This window comes from Orbicella franksi, chromosome 5, assembly GCF_964199315.1.
Source record: "Orbicella franksi chromosome 5, jaOrbFran1.1, whole genome shotgun sequence".
NCBI lineage: Eukaryota > Metazoa > Cnidaria > Anthozoa > Scleractinia > Merulinidae > Orbicella > Orbicella franksi.
The window spans coordinates 21,053,669-21,080,282 of NC_138149.1; the positions used below are offsets into that span (position 1 = coordinate 21,053,669).

The following is a 26,614-nucleotide window of genomic DNA, read 5'->3' on the forward strand; positions in this document are numbered from 1 at the left end:
TCTTGTCGAAATTTCCATCTGGAATATCCTTTGCTTTTGCTTATGGTTCGGGAATATTCCATCAAAAAGGAAATATTTCCTCGCAGAACATGCTAGATTTCGTATTTGTCCTTCAAAATGCTCGTAAGTGGCACGAGGACAACATGTACGGTAAACATCACGCCCATCATTACTCGTCACTCCGCTGGTTTGGTTCAAGGGCTTTAGTGCCATTGCAAGACAAACTCGGTGCAGGTGTGTACTACAATACTCTGGTGCCAATGGAAGGAAGAATGATCAAGTATGGAACTATTAGCCAAGACAATTTTCTTCTAGACTTAAACGATTGGCAGTGGCTTTATTTGGCCGGACGTCTGCACAAACCAGTTCACTTGATACTGCGACCGAATGACGAAGATATTTTATCAGCTTTGAAGGCGAATTTAAATAGCGCTGTCACTGCAGCACTCCTTTGCCTTCCTGAATACTTCACAGAGGAACAGCTTTTCCTGAGGATTGCAGGATTGTCTTATGCTGGAGACTTTAGAATGGTTGTTGGCGAAAACAAGAATAAAGTTCAGAACATTGTTAGTTCAAATTTTGAATCTTTTCAAGAGCTTTATAGGCCAATTCTTTTGAATTCTGGTCAACTGCATTTTATTTCTTCTTCTGGAAAATATCACCAGGATCAGGCAAGTGACGTAATATTATCTCGACTAATGTCCTTACCCAAAAACTTACAGCTTAAAGTAGCTCAAGCTCTTGAAGGTAAAAAAGTCAAACCCTCTTTAGTTGAGAGTGCATTAGTCAAGGCTTCAAAAGATAGAGCTGACTGCTCCCAGTTAGTTAACAAAGGCGTGACATCTATTGTGAAAAGATCTAGTATTACTCAGAGTGTTAAAGGAATCTTTACTGCAGGAGGTCGTAAGACATTGATTTACAGTGGGCAAAAGCTTACAAAAATGATGAAAGGAATTTTTGGAAGATGAATTTCAGTTTTGATATTCAACTTTAAAGTTGGGCAATTTACATACAAGGGTTTATTGTGTTTTGATTGATGGCAGAAGTTATTAGAAATTAAATTACACTTTTAAGATAAAAACTGAGGTGATAATGGAGCTGCATTTTAAAGTGGTACTATGACGAAAATCGCATCTTTCCTATCGCAGCCATTTTAAAACATGAACAAGTAGCCTGTGTGAGAAGAAAAATGCTGTTTACGATATTCAAACATCTCTTTTCATTCCAGAGATATTCAAGTTTTTAAAATATGCAAATTAGCCCAGTGATGACATCATACACTCAACCAAATTTTGATCAAATATGATGAAAAAAGATATCTCAGTCAATTTGTATCAGAAATATTTGATTCTTTGCAGTAAGATCCTGCTAAATGTGCTCCACAATATGAGCTTAACAGTTTGGTTACCATGGCAACATACTGGGGTCCAGACCTCCCCAATATTAAAGGCATTTGTGGCCATCTTTGGCCTTCCATTTTGATATTTGCAAATGGTGCCTCACATGCTTTATCCAGCAAGCATATAAATATGTTAGCTCAAGTTTGTGGCCTCGTTTAATGTTAATTTGCGACCTGAAAATCACTAACATATTGAAATCAAGTGGGTGGGGACTGGAAACGAGTGAGTTGCCATGGGAACAGAATTTTTTATAGCCGTAGGTGTGTTTCTTGTAGAACTATTAACCCACCAAATTTCAATGGTCTGCACTGGAAATAATTGACCAAGATAGCTCCACTTATATACTTGATATAAAATTGTGTTGAGTGTATGACATCATCAGTCATCTCATTTGCATATTTTACACATTAAATTAATTAAATATCTTAGGAACTAATACAGATATTTGCAAACAGTAAACGGCATTTTTATTCATGGAATTCTATGTGATACACCTAAAAAATCAAGGGGGAAAAATTTGATCATAGTACCACTTTGAAGTAAACTGCTGTTAGCTATTCTACATCATAAGCATAATTTATTTGAGCTCACTCTGAGTATTGCACCAGTATTTTTAAATGCAATGGGTCCACAGTAGAAACTTGTCCTTATTTGATCTGGTAATTATGAATAAAACTTGCTAAAAATATATTAAAATTTCTGCTCATTATGTTGTAGTAATTTGGAAATTATGCAATTTCTATAATTCTGAAACAGTTGCTAAAACTTTCGTTTAAAAATCATTTACAAGGTAGCAGTCTCCTCCCTTACAACCTTGTAGCTAATCTAAAAAAAATTCCTGTTAGAGAAATGACTTTTATCCAACAAACACAAAAGAGACTCATAAAGCTATTGGGATTGCTTTATAAATTGTTTCCTGAGAAGCTTGTAAGTCTTATTTGGCATTACATTGGGATACTTATTCTTTATTGGTTTCTAAAAGCCTTAATTTCTGCTGAAGCATTTTTTTCTGTTCCAACAATAAGTATGGTTACGAGTATTCATTATATATCCTTAGCTTAGAAAATTGAAATGGTTCAACTAAAATGGAATATTTTCGTTTTCTTTATTGCGGTTCAAATTGCTCATGAAAACAGTTTAAATTGTATGGAAACACAGAGAAATATTTGAAGAGTATAGACAAACCTAGAAGAGATTTAAATCAGTTTACCATATGGGCCTAACAAGTACCCTGTCGCCAGGGCCGTAGACAGAAAAAATATGACTGAGGCAATGACCATGGTTTTAACCATTTTATTCCCCGGTATTTAGATCTGTTTTACTTTCCTGCTCCAAAAAAATAAATAAATAAATAACATAAACGATTGGCGCTTTCCATTTGTAAGAAGCTTGTAAGAAAACTTGAAATCAAATGGAATGTTCCATTCCGCTGGAAATGTTTTGGGAAAAAGACACGATTTGCTCTTTTCTCGGTTTTACCGTAATCGGGAAATCACTGTACCATTTGCTTTTCAATCTCTCTACATCCTCCTTAATGAAATAAGCAGTCGTTCTCGTGGAAACTGAAATGGAACAGTCCTTTGTACCGGAATGTTTTCAGATCCTGTCAAATAACACACGCTCGTCCCGTCATTTTGTTTGTTGATAAGTAGTACTGTTCCATCCGACGAACAATTCTCAACAGTTGATCCAGGTAAGAAAGTGTTTCTTGTTAGAAAAATATGTTCTCGCCCCATGCCAGACGGCCTCGGCTAGATACAGTGTGGGGCCCAGTTCTCGGCCACTTTTTGTTCAGCGTTTATTTTTCGCGCCACAAATGAATCTGAATAAAAAGCAATTGTTTCCAAAGGTAGCTTGATTCCTTGTCTTCCGTTCTGCCAAGTTTTGTTTCGTCCTGCCGAGTTTTTCTGTGAGCACGTCGAGATGACGCGAAGGTAGGTGAATTTGGTTTCCCCGAAAACGTGTTTGTTTACGGCTACTCGAATTACATGGTTTAATTCAAGTTTATATTTTGTCCGTCTAGAAAGTCCAAATGAGCCAATTCTTGGCATAAAGAACGTAGAGTGATAAAGCTATCTGTTAAATATAAAATTTTCCTGGTGTGTTTAATTCTTTGACCTAAATTTACTCCTCAATATTTCCTTAGTACTTTTGCGTATTTGCCTATTCTCGGCCACCCTGCTCGCCTTCAACACTAAAATTAAAGCGCTCATAGTTTTGTGTCAAGTCAGTATTCGTGTCAAGTCAGTTGTAAAAATAAAGCTGTAATGGGGTGGCATGCTGAAAACTATGAGCTCTGACTTAACCCCGTTTTAAATACCCAACTCTTTTTAGCCTCGCTTGATTGCACTTAAGAGAAAAACTAGGTGTGCAAAAAAACTTCCTTTTCTAACATGAGACAGTGCTCTTTAAGGATAATTTGTGATCGAAATATCAAAACACAAGCCTTATAAGTGATTTAACAACAAAAAATGGTAATAAAGCGTTCTTTATTCTGAGGAATCTCATGCACTCTTTTGTGGCCGAGAACTGGGCCCGCTGGTCGATAACTGGGCCCACGAACGAAGCCTCCATTTTCGTTATTATTCGGGAGAAAACAGCGTCATGAGAAGACGCACACGGCTTGTACTGTAAGTATCCCGGAGAACTCCATACAATTCCTTATACTTTTAGTACAAGAAATTGTTGAGCATTATCTTAGGGCGCTCCAGGTTTCTTCACCCTATGATACCAACGAGGTGTTATAATCTGTTACGCCGACGATCGTCTGTCAGAAAAATATTAATTTTTGAAAGTAAACCAGAGACGAACAGCGGCGCACACCGGCTTACATGTGTCAACGAGCAATTAAATGCAGTGTGCTGTGTGAGTCATTCCTGACGCTCTACACTCTGGAATAAAAGCATTATTAGATCATGTCCAAAAGAACGTGAGCAGTGGGGAAAGACATGGAAGGAAAAAAGACGTGAGAGAGGAAGGGCAATGAATGTTGAAACTACGGCGAGGGCGGAAATCCTGATAAAACAAGTATTCGCGCTAATGATGTACGAATTACCAGAATTTAATGCACAACACGAAATCATCCTCTCCTCTACTCAAACCAAGATTTACGATCTGAACTAAAAGATAACCAGGAGCCTACAAACGCATGCTCAAGTAAAGAGACGCGCAAGGGCCGACTAACATTTCTTGCTTACTCCATCAAAGTCATCACGATCAACGCTGAGCTTGCATTGAGATGCTTGTCCGGAAGTAAAGGGACGTTTGATTCATCAATCTAAAACAGATCTTGGAATTAAGCCGAAATGATCTGGGAGCGAACTAAACTTAACAATTTTCTAAAAAATAACGCATCACACTCTTTCTTTTTTTCATAAGAATATTGTTTTTCCGGCCCAGGCTGAATACTCCTATTTTTCTGCTGATTTTAGGCTGAAAATATTATTGTAATATTCTTAACTTATGACATTTACGTATCAATTACAAGTGCTCCATTGCTGTTCATTGCAATCAGTACGGTCAAAATGTCATGTCATACGACAAGAAAGAATTTATCATGAAAAATTTTGCGGTTTAGCTCATGTCTTTTGCATTGTACATATTTTTTACTGCGCAAACACGTTACATGTACCGCTCATCATTAAACATTTGGCTATCGCTAGTGAAGAGTGTTTCGTTTGTTGGCTAGTTTTGCCGTTTAGAGAAAGGAATAATTTTATACAGTTAAGTAAAAACATCATTGTATTGTTTTTACAGATTTTCAACGCATGAAATTGTATTATTTTCACAATTTCAGCCTAAGGTTTATTCTTAAAATATTCTTTAAATTTCGCAAATTTCAGCCTCGATATTCTTGTAAAATATATTCTTTAAAAAAGAAAGAGTGTATATGCACTACTTGATGAATTTCATTTATAGTCACAAACACCTTTATCTTGATTGTAAATAAATAATCTCTAATTTATCTGTAAATTTATCTTTATTTGAGTCTCCACAATTAGTTATCTAAGCTTAATACTCCGAACAGTCTTTTTGCCCTCCGCCATTGAGAAGAAATGTCAGACAATTACATAGCCGTGGGGAAAGTTAGGGCCCGGGGTGAGGAATCACTTAGTACACAAAGCAAAGTTTGTCAGTGCTTTAAGTGACCTCGCACGGCTACCCATGACTTCAAGGTGTTCGCACGCGCTGCGAAAACAGACCTTAAATTTCGAAAGTAACGACCGAGTGTGGTGAAACCCTCCCACATCCCCAGAAAATAGTGGAATCAAGGATCAAAAGTATAATTTATTCTTCCTATCAATTAAGAGCGGCAAACTGATGACGATACAACAAGGGAAGGTACAGTGTAACGCATACTATGAACATTAAGAAACGTCATGTTGCGCAGTGTTAAAACAAAACCCGTAATATTTTTCTCAAGTAACAGGAACTAACAGAAACTTCTCTTCAAATTATAATTACTTCAATCAACAACTTCGTCACATTACTAAAAGGAGGGCGTTAAAAGGAACGTTTCTTGAAATCAAAATTGAAAACTCAACCAGCACACCGAGATATATTTAAGGGCCTGTTTACAGGGAGAGAGGTCTACTCTAGCAAGCGTGTTAACCCTAGCTGGAGGGCAAAAGATAGCCCGGGTTTACAAGCAAAATTTTGGTGTAACCCTACAACCCGAGCGCGGGACAACTTAATGCGCGGTTACACTCAAAGGGTCTGGAAACAAGTAGAAAGTTAACCCAGGTAGGCGGGTTAACCCTACCTGGAGTGTTTACAAGGGAAAAAGTTAGCCCGCCTGCCAGGGTAACCCTAGCACGCAGATAGGGTAAACCGCCTACTCGTTTAACCCTAGCTAGCTGCCTTGTAAAGACGACGAAGAAAACAATAGAAAATGTGTGAGTGCTAGGGTAACCCTCTCTCCTTGTAAACAGGCCCTAAGAATGGTCTACCTGATGAAGAGCCCACCCAAAAGGCAGCAACCACGACAGCGACATAAATTTGAACTGGAACACGAAGGATTTCATCTCATGTTTTAAAAAACTGTTTTCACGAGTTTAATACACCCATAGAGAAATACATGCTGCCCTGTTCCCATACCTTTTGGAAAAAGCCCCAAGGTAGCAGCGAGTTTCGTCTAACTTAAGTAGAAAAAGAATCGCCTTTGAACACAGCCGCAAAGTTACTTAGCCTCAGATGTAATGAAGGATCGGCGGTATACTGGCGCGAGTGGTGTGTAATTCTTATGAAAAATGCTAAAAGCTGCCTCTAAGACCGTGGGTTTTTATCAGAGTCAGAGCAGCTCAAAGACCGTCTTTGAGACCTTGCCTTGCCGATTTTGAGACAGTTAAAATTCTAACAAAGCACCTCAGTGCTTAAAATAACGCGCAGAGATCCACTTGTTTTTCAATTGTTTGTTTGTCTTTGCTGGGCGTAATTTACTCAAGGCCTTTAACTTGACAGAATTTACCCATTAATGGACAACAACAACAACAATCTTTTATTTAAACATGACTTTTGTTTAAAGCTAGACTGTTCAGGGCCCTCTATTTTCTGGTATAATGATCATCCTTATGGCTTTTTTATAGCTTTTTAAAAATTTATCATTACCATTATTGTTGTACATGTAGTATTTGCCATTACAATTTGCCATTACATTGTAATAAAAAAAATATAAATATTTTTTTTCGATTGGTTGTGTAACGATATGATGATGATGGTTTATTCGCCACTTTACATTAGCTTTAATAGACTATAATACGACCTCATTTTCTGCATTCATCAGATAAGTTGTTTTTGAGTATAACTTTTTTCAGTACGTGACTTCAGTGTTATGGCTGTTAAAAACTTAAGAGAAGGGGTCAACATTTCACGATGAAATATTCAATAAGAGTAATAAATATCAGTATACTTGCTTGTCATACGCACTGATATAAATATTTCACGGTTACAGTTTACTACCTTTAGGTGAGACAAATTGATATTGTAACAGCTGAACAATGTTATTGCTGGCATGACATTAGAATATCTCAGTTACACTACACTCATGGGTGTGCCACCTAAAGTGTAGCCTAATAATGTTATTGCTGGCATGACATTAGAATCTCTTCGTTACACTACACTCATGGGTGTGCCACCTAAAGTGTAGCCTATTAATGTTACTGCTGGCATGACATTAGAATCTCTTGGTTACACTACACTCATGGGTGTGCCACCTAAAGTGTAGCCTATTAATGTTATTGCTGGCAAGACATTACAATCTCTTGGTTACACTACACTCATGGGTGTGTCACCTAAAGTGTAGCCTATTAATGTTATTGCTGGCATGACATTAGAATCTCTTCGTTACACTACACTCATGGGTGTGTCACCTAAAGTGTAGCCTATAAATGTTATTGCTGGCATGAAATTAGAATCTCTTGGTTACACTACACTCATGGGTGTGCCACCCAAAAGTGTAACCTATTAAAGTTATTGCTGGCATGACATTAGAATCTCTTGGTTACACTACACTCATGGGTGTGCCACCCAAAAGTGTAACCTATTAAAGTTATTGCTGGCATGACATTAGAATCTCTCGGTTACACTACACTCGTGGGTGTGCCACCTAAAGTGTAGCTGAACAATGTTATTGCTGGCATGACATTAGAATCTCTTGGTTACACTACACTCATGGGTGTGCCACCTAAAGTGTAGCCTAATAACGTTATTGCTGGCATGACATTAGAATCTCTTGGTTACACTACACTCATGGGTGTGTCACCTAAAGTGTAGCCTAATAATGTTATTGCTGGCATGACAATAGAATCTCTTCGTTACACTACACTCATGGGTGTGCCACCTAAAGTGTAGCCTAATAATGTTATTGCTGGCATGACATTAGAATCTCTTGGTTACACTACACTCATGGGTGTGCCACCTAAAGTGTAGCCTATTAATGTTGTTGCTCACATGACATTAGAATCTCTCGCTTACACTACACTCATGGGTGTGCCACCTAAAGTGTAGCCTAATAATGTTATTGCTGGCATGACATTAGAATCTCTTGGTTACACTACGCTCATGGGTGTGCCACCTAAAGTGTAGCCTAATAATGTTATTGCTGGCATGACATTAGAATCTCTCGCTTACACTACACTCATGGGTGTGCCACCTAAAGTGTAGCCTATTAATGTTGTTGCTCACATGACATTAGAATCTCTCGCTTACACTACACTCATGGGTGTGCCACCTAAAGTGTAGCCTAATAATGTTATTGCTGGCATGACATTAGAATCTCTTGGTTACACTACGCTCATGGGTGTGCCACCTAAAGTGTAGCCTATTAATGTTATTGCTGGCATGACATTAGAATCTCTCGGTTACACTACACTCATGGGTGTGCCACCTAAAGTGTAGCGTAATAATGTTATTGCTGGCATGACATTAGAATCTCCTGGTTACACTATGCTCATGGGTGTGCCACCTAACGTGTAGCCTATTAATGTTATTGCTGGCATGACATTAGAATCTCTCGGTTACACTACACTCATGGGTGTGCCACCTAAAGTGTAGCCTATTAATGTTACTGCTGGCATGACATTAGAATCTCTTGGTTACACTACACTCATGGGTGTGCCACCTAAAGTGTAGCCTAATAATGTTATTGCTGGCATGACATTAGAATCTCTTGGTTACACTACGCTCATGGGTGTGCCACCTAAAGTGTAGCCTATTAATGTTACTGCTGGCATGACATTAGAATCTCTTGGTTACACTACACTCATGGGTGTGCCACCTAAAGTGTAGCCTATTAATGTTACTGCTGGCATGACATTAGAATCTCTTGGTTACACTACGCTCATGGGTGTGCCACCTAAAGTGTAGCCTATTAATGTTACTGCTGGCATGACATTAGAATCTCTCGCTTACACTACACTCATGGGTGTGCCACCTAAAGTGTAGCCTATTAATGTTACTGCTGGCATGACATTAGAATCTCTTGGTTACACTACGCTCATGGGTGTGCCACCTAAAGTGTAGCCTATTAATGTTACTGCTGGCATGACATTAGAATCTCTCGCTTACACTACACTCATGGGTGTGCCACCTTAAGTGTAGCCTAATAATGTTATTGCTGGCATGACATTAGACTCTCTTGGTTACACTATACTCATGGGTGTGCCACCTAAAGTGTAGCCTATTAATGTTATTGCTGGCATGACATTATAATCTCTCAGTTACACTACACTTCGGGGTGTGCCACCTTAAAGTGTAGCCTGATAATGTTATTGCCACCTTAAAAACATTATTATTTAATTTTTTCTAGTTTGGTTGTTTTTTGGTTATCTTTTGGTCATCATCTTAATTCAACTTACAATGTTTTTATTAGAGCACACATGTACATGAAGACAGGACTGATAGATGGTTACTCCATTTTAAATCAGATTTTTTGCTGTGTTTAAATCTGTGTAAGGTCCTCGACAGCTTTTCCATGAAAAGTGCTTCACATGAATGCCTTCAATTTTGTTAGGAATTTCCTGTTCAGCTGGACACCTATAAATGTATTAAGATGTCTGCCAGTTAGCAACCACATAGCAAATTGAATAGTGTGAATAATACTATACATTAACACATAACCATTATTGTCCATTTTTGACGCCTGACTCAACAGACTTATTAAGTTTATGGTTAGTGATAAACCAATCATAATATGGGCTGCTGATAAAAATCAATTATAACATTTGAGTAAGTGCTGCATTATTATATATAGAATATTGTCTGTTTTTAACCTGGTAAAAAGTGGCGAGATCAAATCCAAAGGAACCCCGGAAAACATAATTATGAAAGAGAGATTTTCATGGTTTTTTCACGCTATTTAAATTTGGGAGGGCAAACAGGGCAAAAACTGCAGTAAATGTATGGGGAAAATAGAGAATCTTACGACTAACAACCTGAAATATTTTTCAGTAAATTAAAAACAAAGGTTAGAAGGTAAAACAATTTGTAGATCATATGATAAGTGGGAAGTTGCCTCGCTAGAAAAGCCATAATTAAGTTTTTCATTTATCAATAGTCTGAAAAATAGTGTGAGTTGCAATTTGCAAGAAAATTTAGAAACATTTGTATACAAAATTTAAAAGTGCCTATCCTTGCCTCACAGGAAATCTATTTTCATCACATTTGACTAAGGAAACCCTTTAGATCTGCTGTGTATCTGTTCCTTGTAGCGTATAAAACATTCAGGAAGTCAATGACTCTCAACTTATTAGGCAGCAAACTTTAAACTGTTCCCGTACATTTACTGCAATTTTTACTGTGTTTGCCCCTCAAATTAAACAAGGAGGCCTCTTAACATGATCATTGTCTTCATCAACATGATTTATTTTAGGGAACCAACCACATTGATTATTTTCATCAGGAGACTAAAATCTTGGACAGAATAAAATGAGAAATAAAACCACCTATCCACCCGAATCAATGATAAATTCGCATTTTTCCATCATGAAAATGGGGGGAGTGGTGGTCTTAATTTTTCATTTATTTTGCCCTTGATTGCACTCAATATAACAATTTCTAAAATGACTGTCATTGCGGTCCACGATACCATCCCGTCCTTTCAATCAAAAGAAAATACATGTTAGCTGACCAAAGCTGACCTCTGACCCTACTCCAGCAAAATCAACCCAGGCCCCCCATTGGCAAAAAAGTAACTTAGGTGCCTCAAGCGGGAAAATAAACTGAATTTGAGCTCTCGAAAACACAAGGTCAGCATTGGTCATGTTGTAACGGCCTTTGCCAATCAAAGTGCCACTAAAAGTGAAGTTATTACGGTATTTCCAATCCAGCTAAACTCAAAAAACATTGTTCACAAACTTACCCCTGTTCTTGACCATGTCCTTTTCGAACTGTGAGCAAATTAAATCCAGGTCTTTCAGGGTATTCTTTTGAAGTGCGCTCTTGGCAAGATGTTGGCGTGACAACATGGCCAGCAAACCAAATGAAGAAGCCACCACTTTAATTCCAAAGCTTTGCCACGATAACTGGAGCAATCGGCAAGGCAGGATCCAATTTCCACTCGCGCAAATTCGTCTGAAAACTTGCTACCACCGCTCTTTTCTTTAAAAAAATCTTTATCGGACTTATGATGCAATCGCGTTCGTTTAGGACACACCGAGTTTTTTTCGAAGTAAGATCTGGATTGATGCCGCGAGCGAAGAGATAAAATCCCTTCCTTGGCACAGTCTTCGATCGAAGGTCAACCGTGAACTCGCTTTAAGGTCGAGGCTGCAGGTCACGAGGTGAAATGTAAAACCTCTTTCTCCGTCACGGGAAACCATGCTTAGTTAAAATAACAACACTTTCCAGATGCCGAAGATACGTGAGATGACAGTCGCTGAAACCGCTTTAACAAGATTATAACGCCTGCAACAACCGCAAAACAAAAATCTCCGCGGGAGGACATACTTACAGTAGACATCAATTGTGTCTTCTCATGGAACAGTCGATAGCTCCACATGTGTAAACTGAATGCTGAAGCTAGTTATCCGTGAAATTTTAAGTCCTTACGGCTTTTCCAAGGTAAGAAATACAAGTTTACGTTTTTTGTGGCCGAGAACTGGGCCCCATACTGTAGTCTATTTCGCTATGATTTCGACGACTCCTTTATAAATGTTAATAGCGCAACTTATCTATCGGACAGGAGACAAACGTTGTTATTTTGAGGATAATTTCTGCAACAAATACGGACATCAGTTATAATAGTTTTTATTTGTTTTTGATTAGCTTTTGTACATATTTGTAATAAATTGATAATTTCATAAGTGTAGAGCTGCCTAACTTTTTCTAACATAACTGTCACATTTCCTCTCTCACTATTTTGCAGTTTTTCCATTTCCCAAATAGTGACGATTAGTCGTCGATAGTCACCACTTTAGTTCAGCACCGATCTGGATCCGTTGAAATTGGTCACGTGGAGCGATAGCGTTTATCCGCGGACACTGATAGATTCGACCAAGCACGTTTTGCGAAAAAACAATAAAATACAAATGTGAGGCAAGTGGTCTGTGATTAGTTTATCAACTGAAAAGACACAAACGAGCTGCTCTGATAACCAGTTCTACAAGGTTCATGGACATTTTGCGTAATTCATTGAATCGTGTACCTATGAAAGCTTACCTGTAAGCCGTGTAGTCAGAGCAAAGACAAATGTTTATTCCAAGTGATTATGTAAGGCTAATGACTTAATAAATCACAGCAAAAAAATCTGATAACTCGACCTAATCTAGATACCAAAACATGCAACCTATGGGAAAAAGCGCGGGAAAGCGCACGTAGGGCCCGCGAGTAAGCAGCGATCGCGCTTGATCTCGGAAGGCGGGGGGACTCGGATCGTGTGGTTTTGTGTCCTGATTGGTCGGCTAAAAAAAAAAAAAACAAAGAACGCTGCTCTAATTGGTTCTAGAGATAGCTGGAACAAAGAAGCAAACATAAAACTGTGGTATGAGCGGTATCACAACATGCGTCTTTTCATCTCTTGCTATACATGTTTCTTCACTGAGGTCTTGCAATCACATCCTTTTTGACGTCCTTGGGAGATGCTGCAGACACATACAAAGCCACTATTTTGGTTTTATCTAGAGGACATCTAAACATAAAGATGTTATCCATATCACCACGAGCCTTCCCTCCAAATATGGTCAGTTTGTTCCATTTCTGTGACAACACGCCGCTGATACCATCTTCCTTGCTCACTTGCTTCCCATCCACCCAAAGTGAAGCTGTCTTTGACATGGAGTCATAGCTTCCCACGATGTTGTGCCACTTGCCAGTGGTTATATCAGATGAGCTGGACTGGACACGAAAGAGCTCTCTTCCAGAATCTCCTCTGTGCACCCATTCTCCTCTGCCATTGCGCAGTAGCAAGTTGTAACGAACAAAATTTGTTGCATCGGTGGCCGTAATAAGAGGAATCACTCCTTCAACGTCGTTCAACTTTACCCACATTGAAATCGCAATAGATTTCTTGGGTTTTCCCGTAAAACCCGGTTTAAGAACAATTTTGCCATTGTTCCCAAAATCGATGGATCTTCCCTGGTCAGTTTCGTCTTTCAAAATGCGCGCCTCGCCCTGAAGCTGACCATTGTTCTTCTGGGGTGAATCATCAAATACCAAATTGTCCTCTGACTTCTCGAACGTCAGTTTTAGCACCGCGCATTTCTGGTCAAACTCTTCAGGATTTCCCAGGCCTAGAAGAGTTAAAAGATTTCAGGGGTTCAGAAAATGTTTGACACATGGTAATAAGCACACGCTGAATGGCTTTCTGAAATCGCTTAGTAAAACGATCGATCCCTTTTCGAATATAATTGAGTCATATTCGAAAGGGGCTCGTTCCCGTGTCCGTGTCGATTTTCGAATTTATACGGACCTTCAGCCAAAGCTTTTTTTTCTGGATTTTTCTCTCGGCGAAACACAAAACTAATTTTCGTAGGTTTAAAAAGCTACTTTAAACGTCAAGAGGACAGTTGAAAACAAAATGAAAGAAACGCCAAGAGAAGAGATGATCGTGAAAACATAGTTATCAAATTCTTATTACACTAGACAACGTTTTCTTTTATGTTTTCTAGTACATTTTTTTACTCACTATTCATCTCATCTGACGGGTCTGGTGTTGTCTGAGTTGCTGTTGGAGTGAATGTTCGAGGAAACTGTTTATCATTCACCATTTGTGGTACTTGTAACATTCCTGTTAATCCTGTCTGACTTTGTCTCCGTGAGGCCTGGGCGCTACGAACACTAAATTGGCTTGTATGGCCCTCCAGCATGCGGCTTCCCTCAACCCCGGCGCCTGAAGGACCTGGGAACCAGGCCCCTCCTTGAACACCAATAGCAGCTGACAATGGGTTTGTTGGTGATGGATTAAAGAATGGAAGGCCATTCTGGTCGTATTGATTGGCATCAAAGTTTCTGCGATAAAGTTGATTCTGCAGAACGTGCTCGATTTCCGCGTCAATATCTTTTACAATTTTAATGGCTTGCTTCTTTGCCGCATACAGTCGAGAGAGTTCCGGGCTGGGTATCTCTGATCGCGGGACGGGTTTCGGAATGTCGGAACGGAGAACGTAAGGCAAGTAGTATTGGGGAATGATCTGGCCGAGATAAAGGGAGAGAGATGGCGGTACAAAGGAGACGAGAATAACAAGAATATGCAGTCTTGCCATGGAGTATGATTTGCCTGTAGAAATTGAACAAAGGTAAATTAAATGCGTCTCTTCTTCAGAGGAGTAGTAGAGAAAGCAGAATTCATATTTTTTGTCAGGTATTGATGTACCTGACAAAGTCATGTAATTACAAGGGGGAAACTTCTGTGGAATTTCTTGTCTTATAGGCGGAAAGATTCACTTTGACTTTTTCCGGTTAATGCCGATATAACTTTAGCGGTCAGGACGGTCGGTCATTCTAACAGTTATTAGTCAAACGTTTGTCTGTTTGTCATTAAGTGTCATGACCCTTATAACTTGTGTTGTTTTGATAAATATAAAAAATGAAAAACGGCTTTTGCATAAAGTACACGCGCCATAGAGTACTACCACGAAACTTGTTCATGACCCCGGGCATGCGCTGTGGGGCCAGGGTTTCCTGGAGAAGCTGTGCATGACTAATTGTTAATTTCAGGTCTATAAATTACCTTATTTTAACTGATACAACTGCAAAAGAAAACTTACTGACCCTGTCAATAATACAAAACAAGTTGGCGTTTGCTTATTTCTTTGAACTCGAAGAGCAAAGACGGAAATTAACGGTAAAGACAAAGCACCTTTGTTATGGCTATCAAACATTAAATAATCAATCACTCAATTAAATCAATTTGTCCGGCATCAAAAAGCGACTGATCGTAACTAGCGCCTAAGTGTAACCGAAATCGTGAAGTTCATGGTTTGTTAAACTGAATTCTTTCAACATGCCCTCTAATTTGAATTGTAATACGTTGCTCCAGTATTACGGATCGGGAAGAGCGTCACATACCTTGTAAACAATGATCAACAGGTTATTGAATGTTAGTAAAACTGAACTCCTGGTAATTGTTCCTGCTCCAAAAACCTGACCACCTTCTTCTGACAAGGCGAAAATAACAAGAGTTAACCGCCAAGGGAACCAACGTAAAGGGATTTGGGTAAATCTAGTTTTCAAAGCAACCTAACTAAACCATAACTTTGCCATAGCAGGTACACGTTTTCCAGGTCCAATGATCCTCTTAATTATTCAAGATGTTTTTAACTCCTTTTAACAGAAATAGCGCTATTCTCAAGACAAAATAAGGTCACAAGTATGATCAGACACTAAATTAAGCGCAAAATTATCCGAATCATCGCTATTCCAATTCAGAGATATCGACCAACTGATCTGCGTTCCTGCCACAGCAAATGACTAAAACAGTTAAAGCAATTGGGCCAGCTCTTTGAGAGAAATGAGTAATTTTTCCCCTAAGAAAACGTTCTGGCCTGGTTGATAGTTAAACTGCCAGATTCACAGCTTCGTTTTTTTTTTAGCTGATCTCTTGTACAATACTGTTTTAAGTCTGACGAGGTAAATTGCATGATAAATAAGACAGACGTGGTAAATCAGATGGGAAAGAATGGGATTATTTCAAGTTGTTGATCCTCAGTGCGCCCAGTATCCACCGGCCACTTGCTTGTAAGCGAAAGTTCAGATTTGCTTATTGGTCACCTCTATACAAATACTAACTGATGATAATAATCAAGCGGTAGAGGTTGGGGAGGTTTGGGTCATGGGTAGATGTTTAGTTGTCCATCACATTCACGAATACAAGGGAGAAACAATGACGATAGCATCAGTGTACTTGTAGTTCATTACTTGATTTATCAATGTTGGCAGGTCTAAACGGGTTACCTCGGAAATCGTTCTTTAAACAGCGTTCCATTCTCGTCCCCAGAGCCAACTGTCCCTCTTAGCCGGTGGGGTCGTGGTACGAGGAAAAGGTGGTTCTTATTGGCTAAATTCTTGAACAAAAGTTTTCGCTGATTCAACGGTGTTTTCTTTCCCGAACCTATCCATTGGTTGAAATCTAACTAAAGCTGTTAAATCACAGCACCAACAGACCTTCTCAGATTTTAAAGAGGGGAATAAATTACGCAATGGATTCAGGTGCTACATTTGCCAATTTTAACTGAATTAGCTGATTGCTGATCAAACGGTAACGGGACCATGATATTGTGGAGCTGGTCACCCAGTAAATCAATACGTGGATCAGATTATGTAGGAACTTATTGATGGACAAATTGTTGAAATTGATTGACAGTTTACCTCGGGGAAGGTAGAACGGAGCTTGTTGCAGTTATCAGAAAACGCAGACGACAGACGATATGTAGAGGCATCCAACCAATCCATTTCTTTAAGAGTCAGACCGGCAGGGGAAGTTCCCCTCTCTAGGTAACCTCACCCTAACCCGCAAAGTGCCGACTGAGTTCGATTCTTTTTTCTGAAAAAGCTATTGACAGGTAACTGGCTCTAGCGCTCTGTGGATTGACTTAGCCAACCACCTCTCCCTCCCCCCCCCCCCCCCGTCCACCAATTCTGAAGGAGTAGCTTTTGCCCTGCGACCACACCCAACTGCCTAAGTAGAGGGTGTACGGTCTGTACTGTGTGTCAATCAGCCAAGAAATTTTTTCATCTCGGATGCTAAACAAATTAAAATAGCTCATGAGAGATCGACACGTGCATCCCATGCAAATTTACACTTGCAATGACTACTACGTAATACAGAGCTTTTATGCGTGTGACAACGGCGAAGTCAAAAATAGCTCCTAGTTAAGAATCACCAATTATCCAGATCTACTCAGAGTCCATCTATCGGTTTAAAAATAGCTCAAGCTGAATATCCAAAGAGAGAGTCTGACGCGAAGTAGAAACAGAAAAAATTTAGCCCTCGTGTTTCACTTTCCGCAAAATACGCTGACTTTTGGCGAATTGATAACTTGTTGTTTCATAAAATGGAGTAAAAGTTGTACCATGGTTTCTACTATTATTATTACATGCAAAGCTTTTGATCTTTTCACATCTGTGTTGCTGTAGTGACTTAACGGAGTTCCCTAATAATAATTCAATTACTTCTTCCCCTAAAAAGTAAAATATTCAAAACGTTAACTCAGATGTGTCGTGTCATTCTCGAAGTTGTCTGTAGCAACACAAGAGCTGGTCTGCCATTTATCTTTCCATGTTATTTGGAATGAGCGATACGGTTTATCTCAGTTTTTATCTTTTCACTTTTAACACTGATAGCAGTTTCAAAGCGGGGGTGGGGGTTGGGGGAGAATGAATCCTGTGGGTGATCAGGTGACATAGGTTATAAATAATTTCTACAAAAGGGGCTTCCCCGTATTAGGTTTTAACAGGAGCCATAATCGGGGACGGAGACCGTAAGTCTCGGGATTCGCGCGCACCTATGATATGGGACAATTTTTCTATTTTTAGAACAAATTGCGCCATCCTGACGTCATATATCCGCGCGGATTCACGCACATGTCAGGGGCTCTCGCGTGGATGTTGTCACGTTGCGTGATCAAATGGTGAGAGTTAGAGATTCTCTTGCGTATTTTTCACAGCGATGGCAGGGAATAAGGCAGGGAATACGAACCAGGGCGCTTATATGTAATTTAATGCTCTGAGCTAACGGAAAAGGTGGGTTTTTCAGGGTCGAAAACAAGACTTCAATCTCGCGCTGGGAATGAATAATAAGATCTGCTCACGCTAGTTGTAAGCTCACGCGTATGCTTAAGAATATAGCAAGAAAACTCTCTACTCTGGTATCGAGTTAATTTGTGAGTTTCTCAGACAATGTTTAATCATAACCAAAACCTGTTTTGATGGTTTCTTATTGTCTCTGCTTGTTTGGTGAGTTTGCAAAGGTTTTTGAAAGGAAAGTCTGACGCGTACAATTAGCTCATTTGCATAGTGCGGCTCGTGCACTTTCAAGTCCGAGTCGGTGTTTTCAATTGTCAACAAATCTTGACAAAGATTTCTGTCGTTATCTTTTGTGTTGAGATGCTGCAACAAATTTCACGAATGCAAAAAAGGCTACTAACATCATGTGTGTTTCTTCAACATAAGCATAGTGAAGTTTTACTCTGCGAAAATGAAAATAGACAAGGAGTTTTTATAACTCGATCAACAAAATCGAAATCGTTATTCCAAGTTGATTAAAGAAAGCGTCATCGTAACTTTGCTGATTGTTTCTGCTTTATTCACATATTTTCAGCTTAACTTTTAATATGTTCTCAAACATTTATCAATCTTAAACATATTTAAAAACTATAGAGCTATTGTTTGAGTTCGATGTACGCTTTCACACGAAAGTGCGGCGGAAGTACAATTTGTCATGTTTACTGACTGTACAAAACACGCATCGGCGGGCGCTCTCATTCATCGACAACAGAGAATTTACTGGATTTTTACACGAATAAAACTGAGCAGTATCTACGGACGTAAAGTTATTAAGCCTCGATGAAACATCAAGCGTTGCTTACAATTCAAGCGAAACTCAAACTAGCAATTGTTTTGTTTTACTTTTCGGTCGCGATAGACTGACAAGCGTGTGGCAAGAGGAGCTATGAAACTATGAAGTCCTGAAGCTCTGCTGTACCTAAATATATCCAGCTAGTTTTTTGCTGTATAATGGAAAAGCTGTTAATCTTCAACATATGTGAAATTTAAAGTGGAGTAATGTACAGCTCATGTAAAAGAAGCATCAGTCGGAACACAACTTGGTCAGCGATATATATAAGCTTACAGCGGAACATACCTAAATTCGACACTGTCTTACTTCACTCAAACTGGAGCAGCTTACGGCGAAAATACTTAAGCAAAACTCCAACAGACGTAAACGCGTTGAGTTGTGGGGCAAAAACATGAAACATTTCGGGAATTTCGGACGCCATTTCCTCCGCGCGACATCCGCAAAAATCCTCGCAGCATGCACGCGCGTGTGCCGCAGGTGATGGCGCAATTTGTTCTAAAAATAGAATTATTGTCCCATATCATGGGGACAACCCCAATACTTGAAAGGCGTGCGCTTACGGTCTCCGTCCCCGATTATGGCTCCTGGTTTTAATAAGAAAGTCAAGTTTCGTTTTTGAAGATTAGACAAGAAACAAGAACGCAGGGATTTCCCTGAATGAGAAAGTCATCACCTATTCGTATGACTTTCCCATATCCAACGAAATGAGTTCTGTTTTGGTTGATTACAATGAGAGGGGTCTCGACAGGGGATTCCACAGTTACCAATCACAGTGTAGGATTGGTTCATCTTGCTATCTTGTAATTGGTATTGGTATTGACAAGGTTCTCGTCATCTCCGTGCCTGAACGCTTGGCTGCCAACAAATGTTTAACACTGGCGCTGGAATTTTTACCACAGGCTGATTGGCAGCATGTCTTCCCTCTTTGTCCTTTCCAGGCAGAGGACAGAGGAATATGCCGTTCCGTGTTCTACAAACATTACCATATACTGATTCTAGTCCTTTCTTTCATTACGTTAATTCGGCACAAACACTTAATGCTTCATAAAAGTTCAACTTGTAAAGCGCTTTTACTTGTAAAAGATATTATTTTTGAAAATACTAACAAAAGCTACATATATTGCATAAAATTTGTTCAGAGAAGTAACAACGGCAAAAGAAATACATGATAGTTCTGACACCATTTTACTTTAAAATGCTACTTTCTTCAGATTACCTTACAATTACTACTAAGTGTCAGGTTAGTTTCACGTACATTATTTAAAAATCTACTGCACGTCTCGCTGGCAAAACATTAAATTTACCACTTAATCCTCGTTATCAAAAATACCGATAACAAAAAGTATCATAACAGTTTTCTCGGTTTTCTCGTTTGAGTCCTACAGTCAGCTGCACATCACGTAATATATCAAACACGAAACGCCGTGTTTGACCACATTTCAAAACATCGAGAGGAGAGTTGAAAATATGACACGTAGCGGAGTATTGTTGACGAACCTCGACGTGTTTGACAATGTGCTCAAACACTATCTTGATTGTTTGATATATCTTCTCAATCGATACCAAGGAGTAAACGGAGAACTTAAATCGTAAAAATTTATGTTAATTAAGATCAGATAGCGAAACACTGTCACTGTCATGATTTCCTTTGTTTAAACTTGGTGAATTATTAATGAGTTTGAGAAAGTAGTTTCAAATCTTCCAGCACTAAGTTTTGCACGAAACATTTTTGCTGAGGCATTTTTTAGACAGAAAAGGACTAAAAGGTAACCGTCCATTTAATAAACGTATGTAGATCTTAGCACTAACTCGAAAACGGTGATTGCATATTCATCCTCTCACATGCTGCCGTCCTCGTCATTCTTGCCAACACCTGACAAAGAAAATAAAAAAAACAACAACAACAACAACAAATCTGTAACCATTTACTATAAGCTAATGTTCAGTTACTTCAAGTTCCAAAGGTTTAAGTAAGAGTAAGCTTCTCCCTTTCTGTGGCCAATTTCTTTCCGGATGGCAAGTGATCAATTTCTTCCTGGATGACAAGTGATTTCTCGAGATGTTCTCTAGCCTTCTCATATTGGCCAACTGATCGATACACGGTTCCAAGGTTTGCAAGACAGGAGGCTTCTCCATTTCTGTCATGAAGTTCTTTGTGGATCGCAAGTGATTTCTCGAGATGTTGAATGGCCTTCTCATATTCGCCAGCTGAATGATACACAGCTCCAAGGTTTCCGTGACAGCTTGCTTCCCCATTTCTGTCTCCAATTTCGTTCTGGATCGCGAGTGATTTCTCGAGATATTCTCCAGCCTTCTCATATTCGCCGACTAAATGATACACAGTTCCGAGGTTTGCGTAAGAGGAGGCTTCTCCATTTCTGTCTCCAGTTTCTTTCTGGAGCGCAATTGATTTCTGTAGATATGCTTTAGCCTTGTCATATTTGCCAATGTTTCTATACACTGATCCAAGGGTTCGGTAACAGGAAGCTTCTCCATTTCTGTCTCCAATTTCTTTCTGGATGGCAAGTGAACTCTCGAGATGTTCTCCAGCCTTCTCATATTCGCCAACTGATTGGTAAACAGCTCCAAGGGTTGCAAGACAGGAAGCTACACCACACCTGTGTCCAGTTTCTTTCTGGATCGTGAGTGACTTCTCGAGATGTTCTATAGCCTTCTCATATTTGCCGACTGAATGGTACACAATTCCGAGATTTGCGTGAGAGGCAGCTTCTCCACTTCTGTCTCCAGTTTCCTTCTGGATCGTGACTGATTTCTCGAGATGTACTTTGGCCTTCTCATATTCGCCAACTGAATGATACACAGTTCCAAGGATTGCGTAAGAGGAAGCTTCTCCATTTCTGTCTCCAGTTTCTTTCTGGATCGCGAGTGATGTCTCGAGATATGCTCTAGCCTTCCCGTATTTTCTAACTGATTTATACACTGTTCCAAGCTTTGCGTAACAGGAAGCTTCTCGATTTCTGTGTCCAATTTCTTTCTGGATCGCGAGTGATTTCTCGAGATTTTCTAGGGCCTTTTCGTATTCGCCGACTGAATGATACACAGTTCCGAGGTTTGCGTAAGAGAAGACTTCTCCATTTCTGTCTCCAGTTTCCTTCTGGATGGAGAGTGATTTCTCGAGATGTTCTGTAGCCTTCCCATATTCGCCAACTGATTGATACACAGCTCCAAGGTTTCCATGACAGCTTGCTTCTCCATTTCTGTCTCCAATTTCTCTCTGGATGGCAAGTGATTTCTCGAGATGTTCTCTAGCCTTCTCATATTCGCCAACTGATTGATACACAGCTCCAAGGTTTCCATGACAGCTTGCTTCTCCATTTCTGTCTCCAATTTCTCTCTGGATGGCAAGTGATTTCTCGAGATGTTCTCTAGCCTTCTCATATTCGCCAACTGATTGATACACAACTCCAAGGTCTCCGTGGCAGCATGCCTCTCCTTTTCTGTCTCCAATCTCTTTCTGGATGGCAAGTGATTTCTCCAGATGTTCTCTAGCTTTCGCATATTCGCCAAGTGATTGATACACAGCTCCAAGGTTTCCGTGACAGCTTGCCTCTCCTTTTCTGTCTTCAATTTCTTTCTGGATGGCAAGTGATTTCTCCAGATGTTCTCTAGCTTTCGCATATTCGCCAAGTGATTGATACACAGCTCCAAGGTTTCCGTGACAGCTTGCCTCTCCTTTTCTGTCTTCAATTTCTTTCTGGGTGGCAAGTGATTTCACGAGTAGTTCTCTAGCCTTCTCATATTCGCCAACTGAAAGATAAACAGTTCCAAGGGTTAAAAGACAAGACGCTCTTCCATTTCTATCTCCTGTTTCCTTCTGGATCGCGAGTGATTTCTCGAGATGTACTTTGGCCTTTTCATATTCGCCAACTGATTGGTACACAATTCCGAGGTTTACGTAAGAGGAGGCTTCTCCATTCCTGTCTCCAGTTTCTTTCTGGATCGCGAGTGATTTCTCGAGATTTGCCTTGGCGTTTTCATATTCGCCAACTGAGTGGTACACAATTCCGAGCTTTGCGTAAGAGGAGGCTTCTCCATTTCTGTTTCCAGTTTCTTTCTGAATGGCAAGTGATTTCTCGAGATGTTCTGTAGCCTTCTCGTATTCGCCAACTGATTGATACACAGCTCCAAGGTTTCCATGGCAGCATGCTTCTCTTTTTGTGTCTCCGATTTCTTTACTGATTAGGAGCGCTTTCTCCAAGTGTTGCTTTGCTTGTGGGTATTTTCTTTGATGAAAATACGTTTCTGCAAGAAATATGCTTAGTGTACATTCTTCAAGTCTCTCACCTCTTTCGTAGCAAATTTGGAGAATTTTTTCGGCGTACTTTATGGCGTTTGTGTTATCGTTGATAAGACCACAAGCCTTCCACATTGTACAATATATCCTCTTGTAGAATGATTTGCTTAATTCCTGGTCTTTCGTGCCTGCTCTGTCTTTCAGAATGAACAAACATTCCTTGCATAATTCGATGGCTCTTAGAAATCGTTTGGTGTTGAGAAGGAAGCCGGCAACAATAAGGCCGATGGAGATGACTTGTATAACTTCTTCCACGTTGTTCATGTCAAACCTCTGTCAGAAGAAAACAAATTTGGAACTAACCATTGGTAAACTGCTGTTGCTATAATTGTAATATGAACATGTATTACTATACTACAGTATTATCGTATCTCCTTGGAAACCGTAGCGCAACTAAGAGATGGTAGCGAGGGGATTTATCGATAAATTTTACATGTGGGAACAGCTTAAAACCGTTGGTTGTACGAAAGTCTTAAGCCGTGTTAATTCATCGCACAATTTTCGTTTCATATTTTAAATCGTGTTTTGGTTTAAACACGAGATACCTCCCGGGGGGGGGACTCCCATATGGAATGCACGGGGATGCTCGTTGTCTCGCTTAGGGGTGTAAATTTCGGATTTTGGTCTCGCTTAGGGTGTTCTGGGCAAAATGTCATTATTTTTAGCCGTCAAGGTCTCGTTAAGGGTTGCACACGAAGAAATAACAAAACAGAAAGAATTTTGATTCTTTATATTTACTCAATTCATATAAACAAATTCGCCATCATTAAATGTCACTGTACTTTTTATTTGTCTGTTTTATAAACTGGTCTCTTTTAGGGGTCTGCATAAGCTTCGGCCACGCCCAGATTGGTCTCTTTTAGGGGTTAAATTCAAAATTTCCGACGAGCATCCCCGTCCACTCCATATGGGAGTCCCCCCCCCCAGGAGATACCTTTAAAGCTACTGAGTTCTAAAAATTGAAATTCATCGTGGAATCCAAATTATTCTCGGGTTGTTTGTTATTTAGTCTGAAATATTCTTATTACACAATAGCATTAATAGTTTATTTAGGTTAGAAAAGACCAAAAAGTGAATGACGTTTTCAACAATACATGTATGTTTATCCAGACGTTCGCATAATTAAACGCTGAACAATCTATTATCGCATATTCTTTGCTTTCAGAAAGACAAATTTGTCAGAATTTTGCTGTTAGAAATTGCGGGCAAGGAAACATGATTCGCATCTCCAACAAAAATGTTTTGGCTATTACGGTCATTTTTGAAAAAAAGAAAAACAACCAATAACATAGGGTGCTACAAATAGCATACTAAACTCACTCACGAGTCGTCGTTTTTGGTATTCTTTAACCAAGATAAATCTTGGTTTAAAGAATACAAAAAAGCGACGACTGTCTATCTTTACACTGGGGTTTGTTTGCCTATAGGATGACAGAAAAACCATCACAAGTTCATTATATACGTTACGCGAGTAAGACCTAGTTTTGCCCCTAACTTCATATATAGAGCACATTGTTGAATTTAAATAGGGACAACAGAGGTAAAAATATGGAATATAAAGGCAAAGGTAAACTCCTCAAAAAATGAAAGTTACAGACGAAGACAGAAAAACATGCTGTAAAATTCACTGACAAAAATAGACCCAAAAAAATGGAATTTATAATGTAAGATGATATCAAAAAACTGAAAAATTTCACATGAACAGGAACTCGCAAAACTGAAAGTCTTGATTACAGTCAAAGATAGAGGCAAAAAATTCAATTCACAAGCAAAATTAAACCTGGATAAATTACTGCGTTGAAAGTCGAGCGAATTTAACCAAAGATGAACTCTCTGCTTGATCGCTACGTGAGAGGAATACATAAGGCCATGTCAGAGGGAACTTCGCCAACGTTGGGGAGGGGATTATGCTCCTACTTTACACTTAAAATAATAATATTTGGCTTGAAAAAATCAGAACGGAGGTTCCAATTCTTTTACCGGCAATTTCAACACACCTGCATTTTCAACACATCGATCTTCAGTATTTACGAGGTAAATATTGCTAAGAGAAAAACCTGAATCAAATGTGCACTCACCACTAATCCCTTTCACAGAGCAAAAGAAAAAAAAAAGGAAAAAAACACTTTAAAATCTTGTAACAGCGTTTCAGATCACAACGGGGACTCAGTGTCTGCAACATAACAGAAGAATTATATCACAACCTTGTTCATGTATTCTTTTCCATCCTTCAACTAACGCAAAGAGACCTAACTTTAAAACGTATAGCTTTTTATTTTACTTCATTACTTTAGAGAGTCAAAGTAAAAGTTTCCTTATTTAAGAGCTCACCTATCAGAATGTAGTCAGAATCAATGTACTGAGGTTAATACTGTTCTACCACAACATATATGCATATTTTATCAGTATTATATAATGCGCGAGAAGGTTTACCACGTACACCTGGGATCTTAACGCCTGTTAACCAGTGTATAACTTGAAGAGTTCATATCCTGGCAGTGGGCAACTTTCATTTATAAATGCAAATGTTTCTGTCTTCGTGTAATGGTATAGTTTATCTTAAAGATAACAAACTGTTTTCCTTTAGCTCTTTGCTTCAAAACTTGAGTTAAACTTACTGTACTTACCGTTCGATGAGAAATTCAATTCAAAATGAAATTCAAACGTCTGGCAGCTAATAAAACAGTCTCCTTCAAAATAACAATGACGCACGAGTTAGTAGACTTACGAACCATGTGATACGCTTTCGTTTTCTACTGGCCACGGAGTCTTTTTTATATATCTTCAAAACATGTATCAAATTAAATAGGCAGAACGAGTAGTTATTTAACATTTCCTGCCTGACATTTGTAATTCCTTTTAGCCTATCCATGCCGGACACTTATTTTGTGGCGGTAGTCTTATTTTTGCTAATACTAGCATTGTCATTGCTTCACAGTCGGCATATTTCACTTTTTCCTCGTGTTTCAGTTTTCATTCGCAAATTCTGTCAAAATCATAGGATTTAAGAACACGTTTGGTTTTGTTACTATATATTTACACACAGGTATGCCTCAACGTGTGAAAATTGAAAAACTTATTTCCTCTGTTGCTGACCTGAGCTTAGTAAATATGCGATGAGATGGCTAAAACAACACGGGTGTTCCACTTGTACTCGAGTCTTTCGTACAAAATAAAATATCACCCCTTCATAGTTTCATTCAGGAAACAGACTTTCCACAAAACACTATTACGGGAGGCATGACGGTGTTAAGAAAGTGCAATCTTAACTTTGTGAGAAAACTGTAAATTTTGAAACACATGAGCGCCACAAAAGTTTCAGTTCTTGAAAACTATAATGGTAGTTTTAAGACATCATGAAAACAAAAGCCCACTGCGAAGTTAGTTTTA

The 26,614-nt window shown here is 39.2% G+C and overlaps 3 protein-coding genes across 5 annotated transcripts; 1 reads left to right on the forward strand and 2 right to left on the reverse strand.

Annotated features, from left to right (window-relative positions):
- On the forward strand, window positions 1-2,096 carry LOC145486691 (phosphatidate cytidylyltransferase, mitochondrial-like). Its single transcript, XM_081465404.1, has one exon. It carries the CDS (start codon window positions 90-92, stop codon window positions 966-968), a length of 879 nt encoding a protein of 292 aa, XP_081321530.1. The 5' UTR covers window positions 1-89; the 3' UTR covers window positions 969-2,096.
- Window positions 2,097-11,914: 9,818 nt separating this feature from the next.
- On the reverse strand, window positions 11,915-15,763 carry LOC145487165 (uncharacterized). 2 transcript variants are annotated; one of them, XM_081465888.1, is made up of 3 exons: window positions 15,402-15,763; window positions 14,020-14,610; window positions 11,915-13,624 (listed from the first exon to the last, which is right to left on the reverse strand). In XM_081465888.1, exons 2-3 carry the CDS (start codon window positions 14,594-14,596, stop codon window positions 12,930-12,932), a joined length of 1,272 nt encoding a protein of 423 aa, XP_081322014.1. In that variant the 5' UTR covers window positions 14,597-14,610; window positions 15,402-15,763; the 3' UTR covers window positions 11,915-12,929. The 2 variants fall into 2 exon arrangements, with proteins under 2 accessions (XP_081322014.1, XP_081322013.1); XM_081465887.1 differs by lacking the exon at window positions 15,402-15,763 and having other exon boundaries at window positions 14,020-15,041.
- A 1,902-nt stretch (window positions 15,764-17,665) lies between these two features.
- On the reverse strand, window positions 17,666-25,870 carry LOC145486678 (uncharacterized). 2 transcript variants are annotated; one of them, XM_081465391.1, is made up of 2 exons: window positions 25,303-25,870; window positions 17,666-23,497 (listed from the first exon to the last, which is right to left on the reverse strand). In XM_081465391.1, the coding sequence occupies exon 2, from the start codon at window positions 23,486-23,488 to the stop codon at window positions 20,876-20,878; it is 2,613 nt and encodes an 870-aa protein (XP_081321517.1). In that variant the 5' UTR covers window positions 23,489-23,497; window positions 25,303-25,870; the 3' UTR covers window positions 17,666-20,875. The 2 variants fall into 2 exon arrangements, with proteins under 2 accessions (XP_081321517.1, XP_081321516.1); XM_081465390.1 differs by lacking the exon at window positions 25,303-25,870 and adding an exon at window positions 24,159-25,006 and having other exon boundaries at window positions 17,666-23,769.
- Between the last annotated feature and the right edge of the window lie 744 nt (window positions 25,871-26,614).

Coding starts and splice junctions, on each gene's coding strand:
- LOC145486691 (XM_081465404.1), top strand. CDS start 90: ATGCTAGATTTCGTATTTGTCCTTCAAAATGCTCGTAAGTGGCACGAG.
- LOC145486678 (XM_081465391.1), bottom strand. CDS start 23,488: ATGAACAACGTGGAAGAAGTTATACAAGTCATCTCCATCGGCCTTATT.
- LOC145487165 (XM_081465887.1), bottom strand. CDS start 14,719: ATGACTTTGTCAGGTACATCAATACCTGACAAAAAATATGAATTCTGC. Junction 13,625..14,019: donor CCCGTCAGATGAGATGAATA/GTGAGTAAAAAA, acceptor TAACTCTTCTAG/GCCTGGGAAATCCTGAAGAG.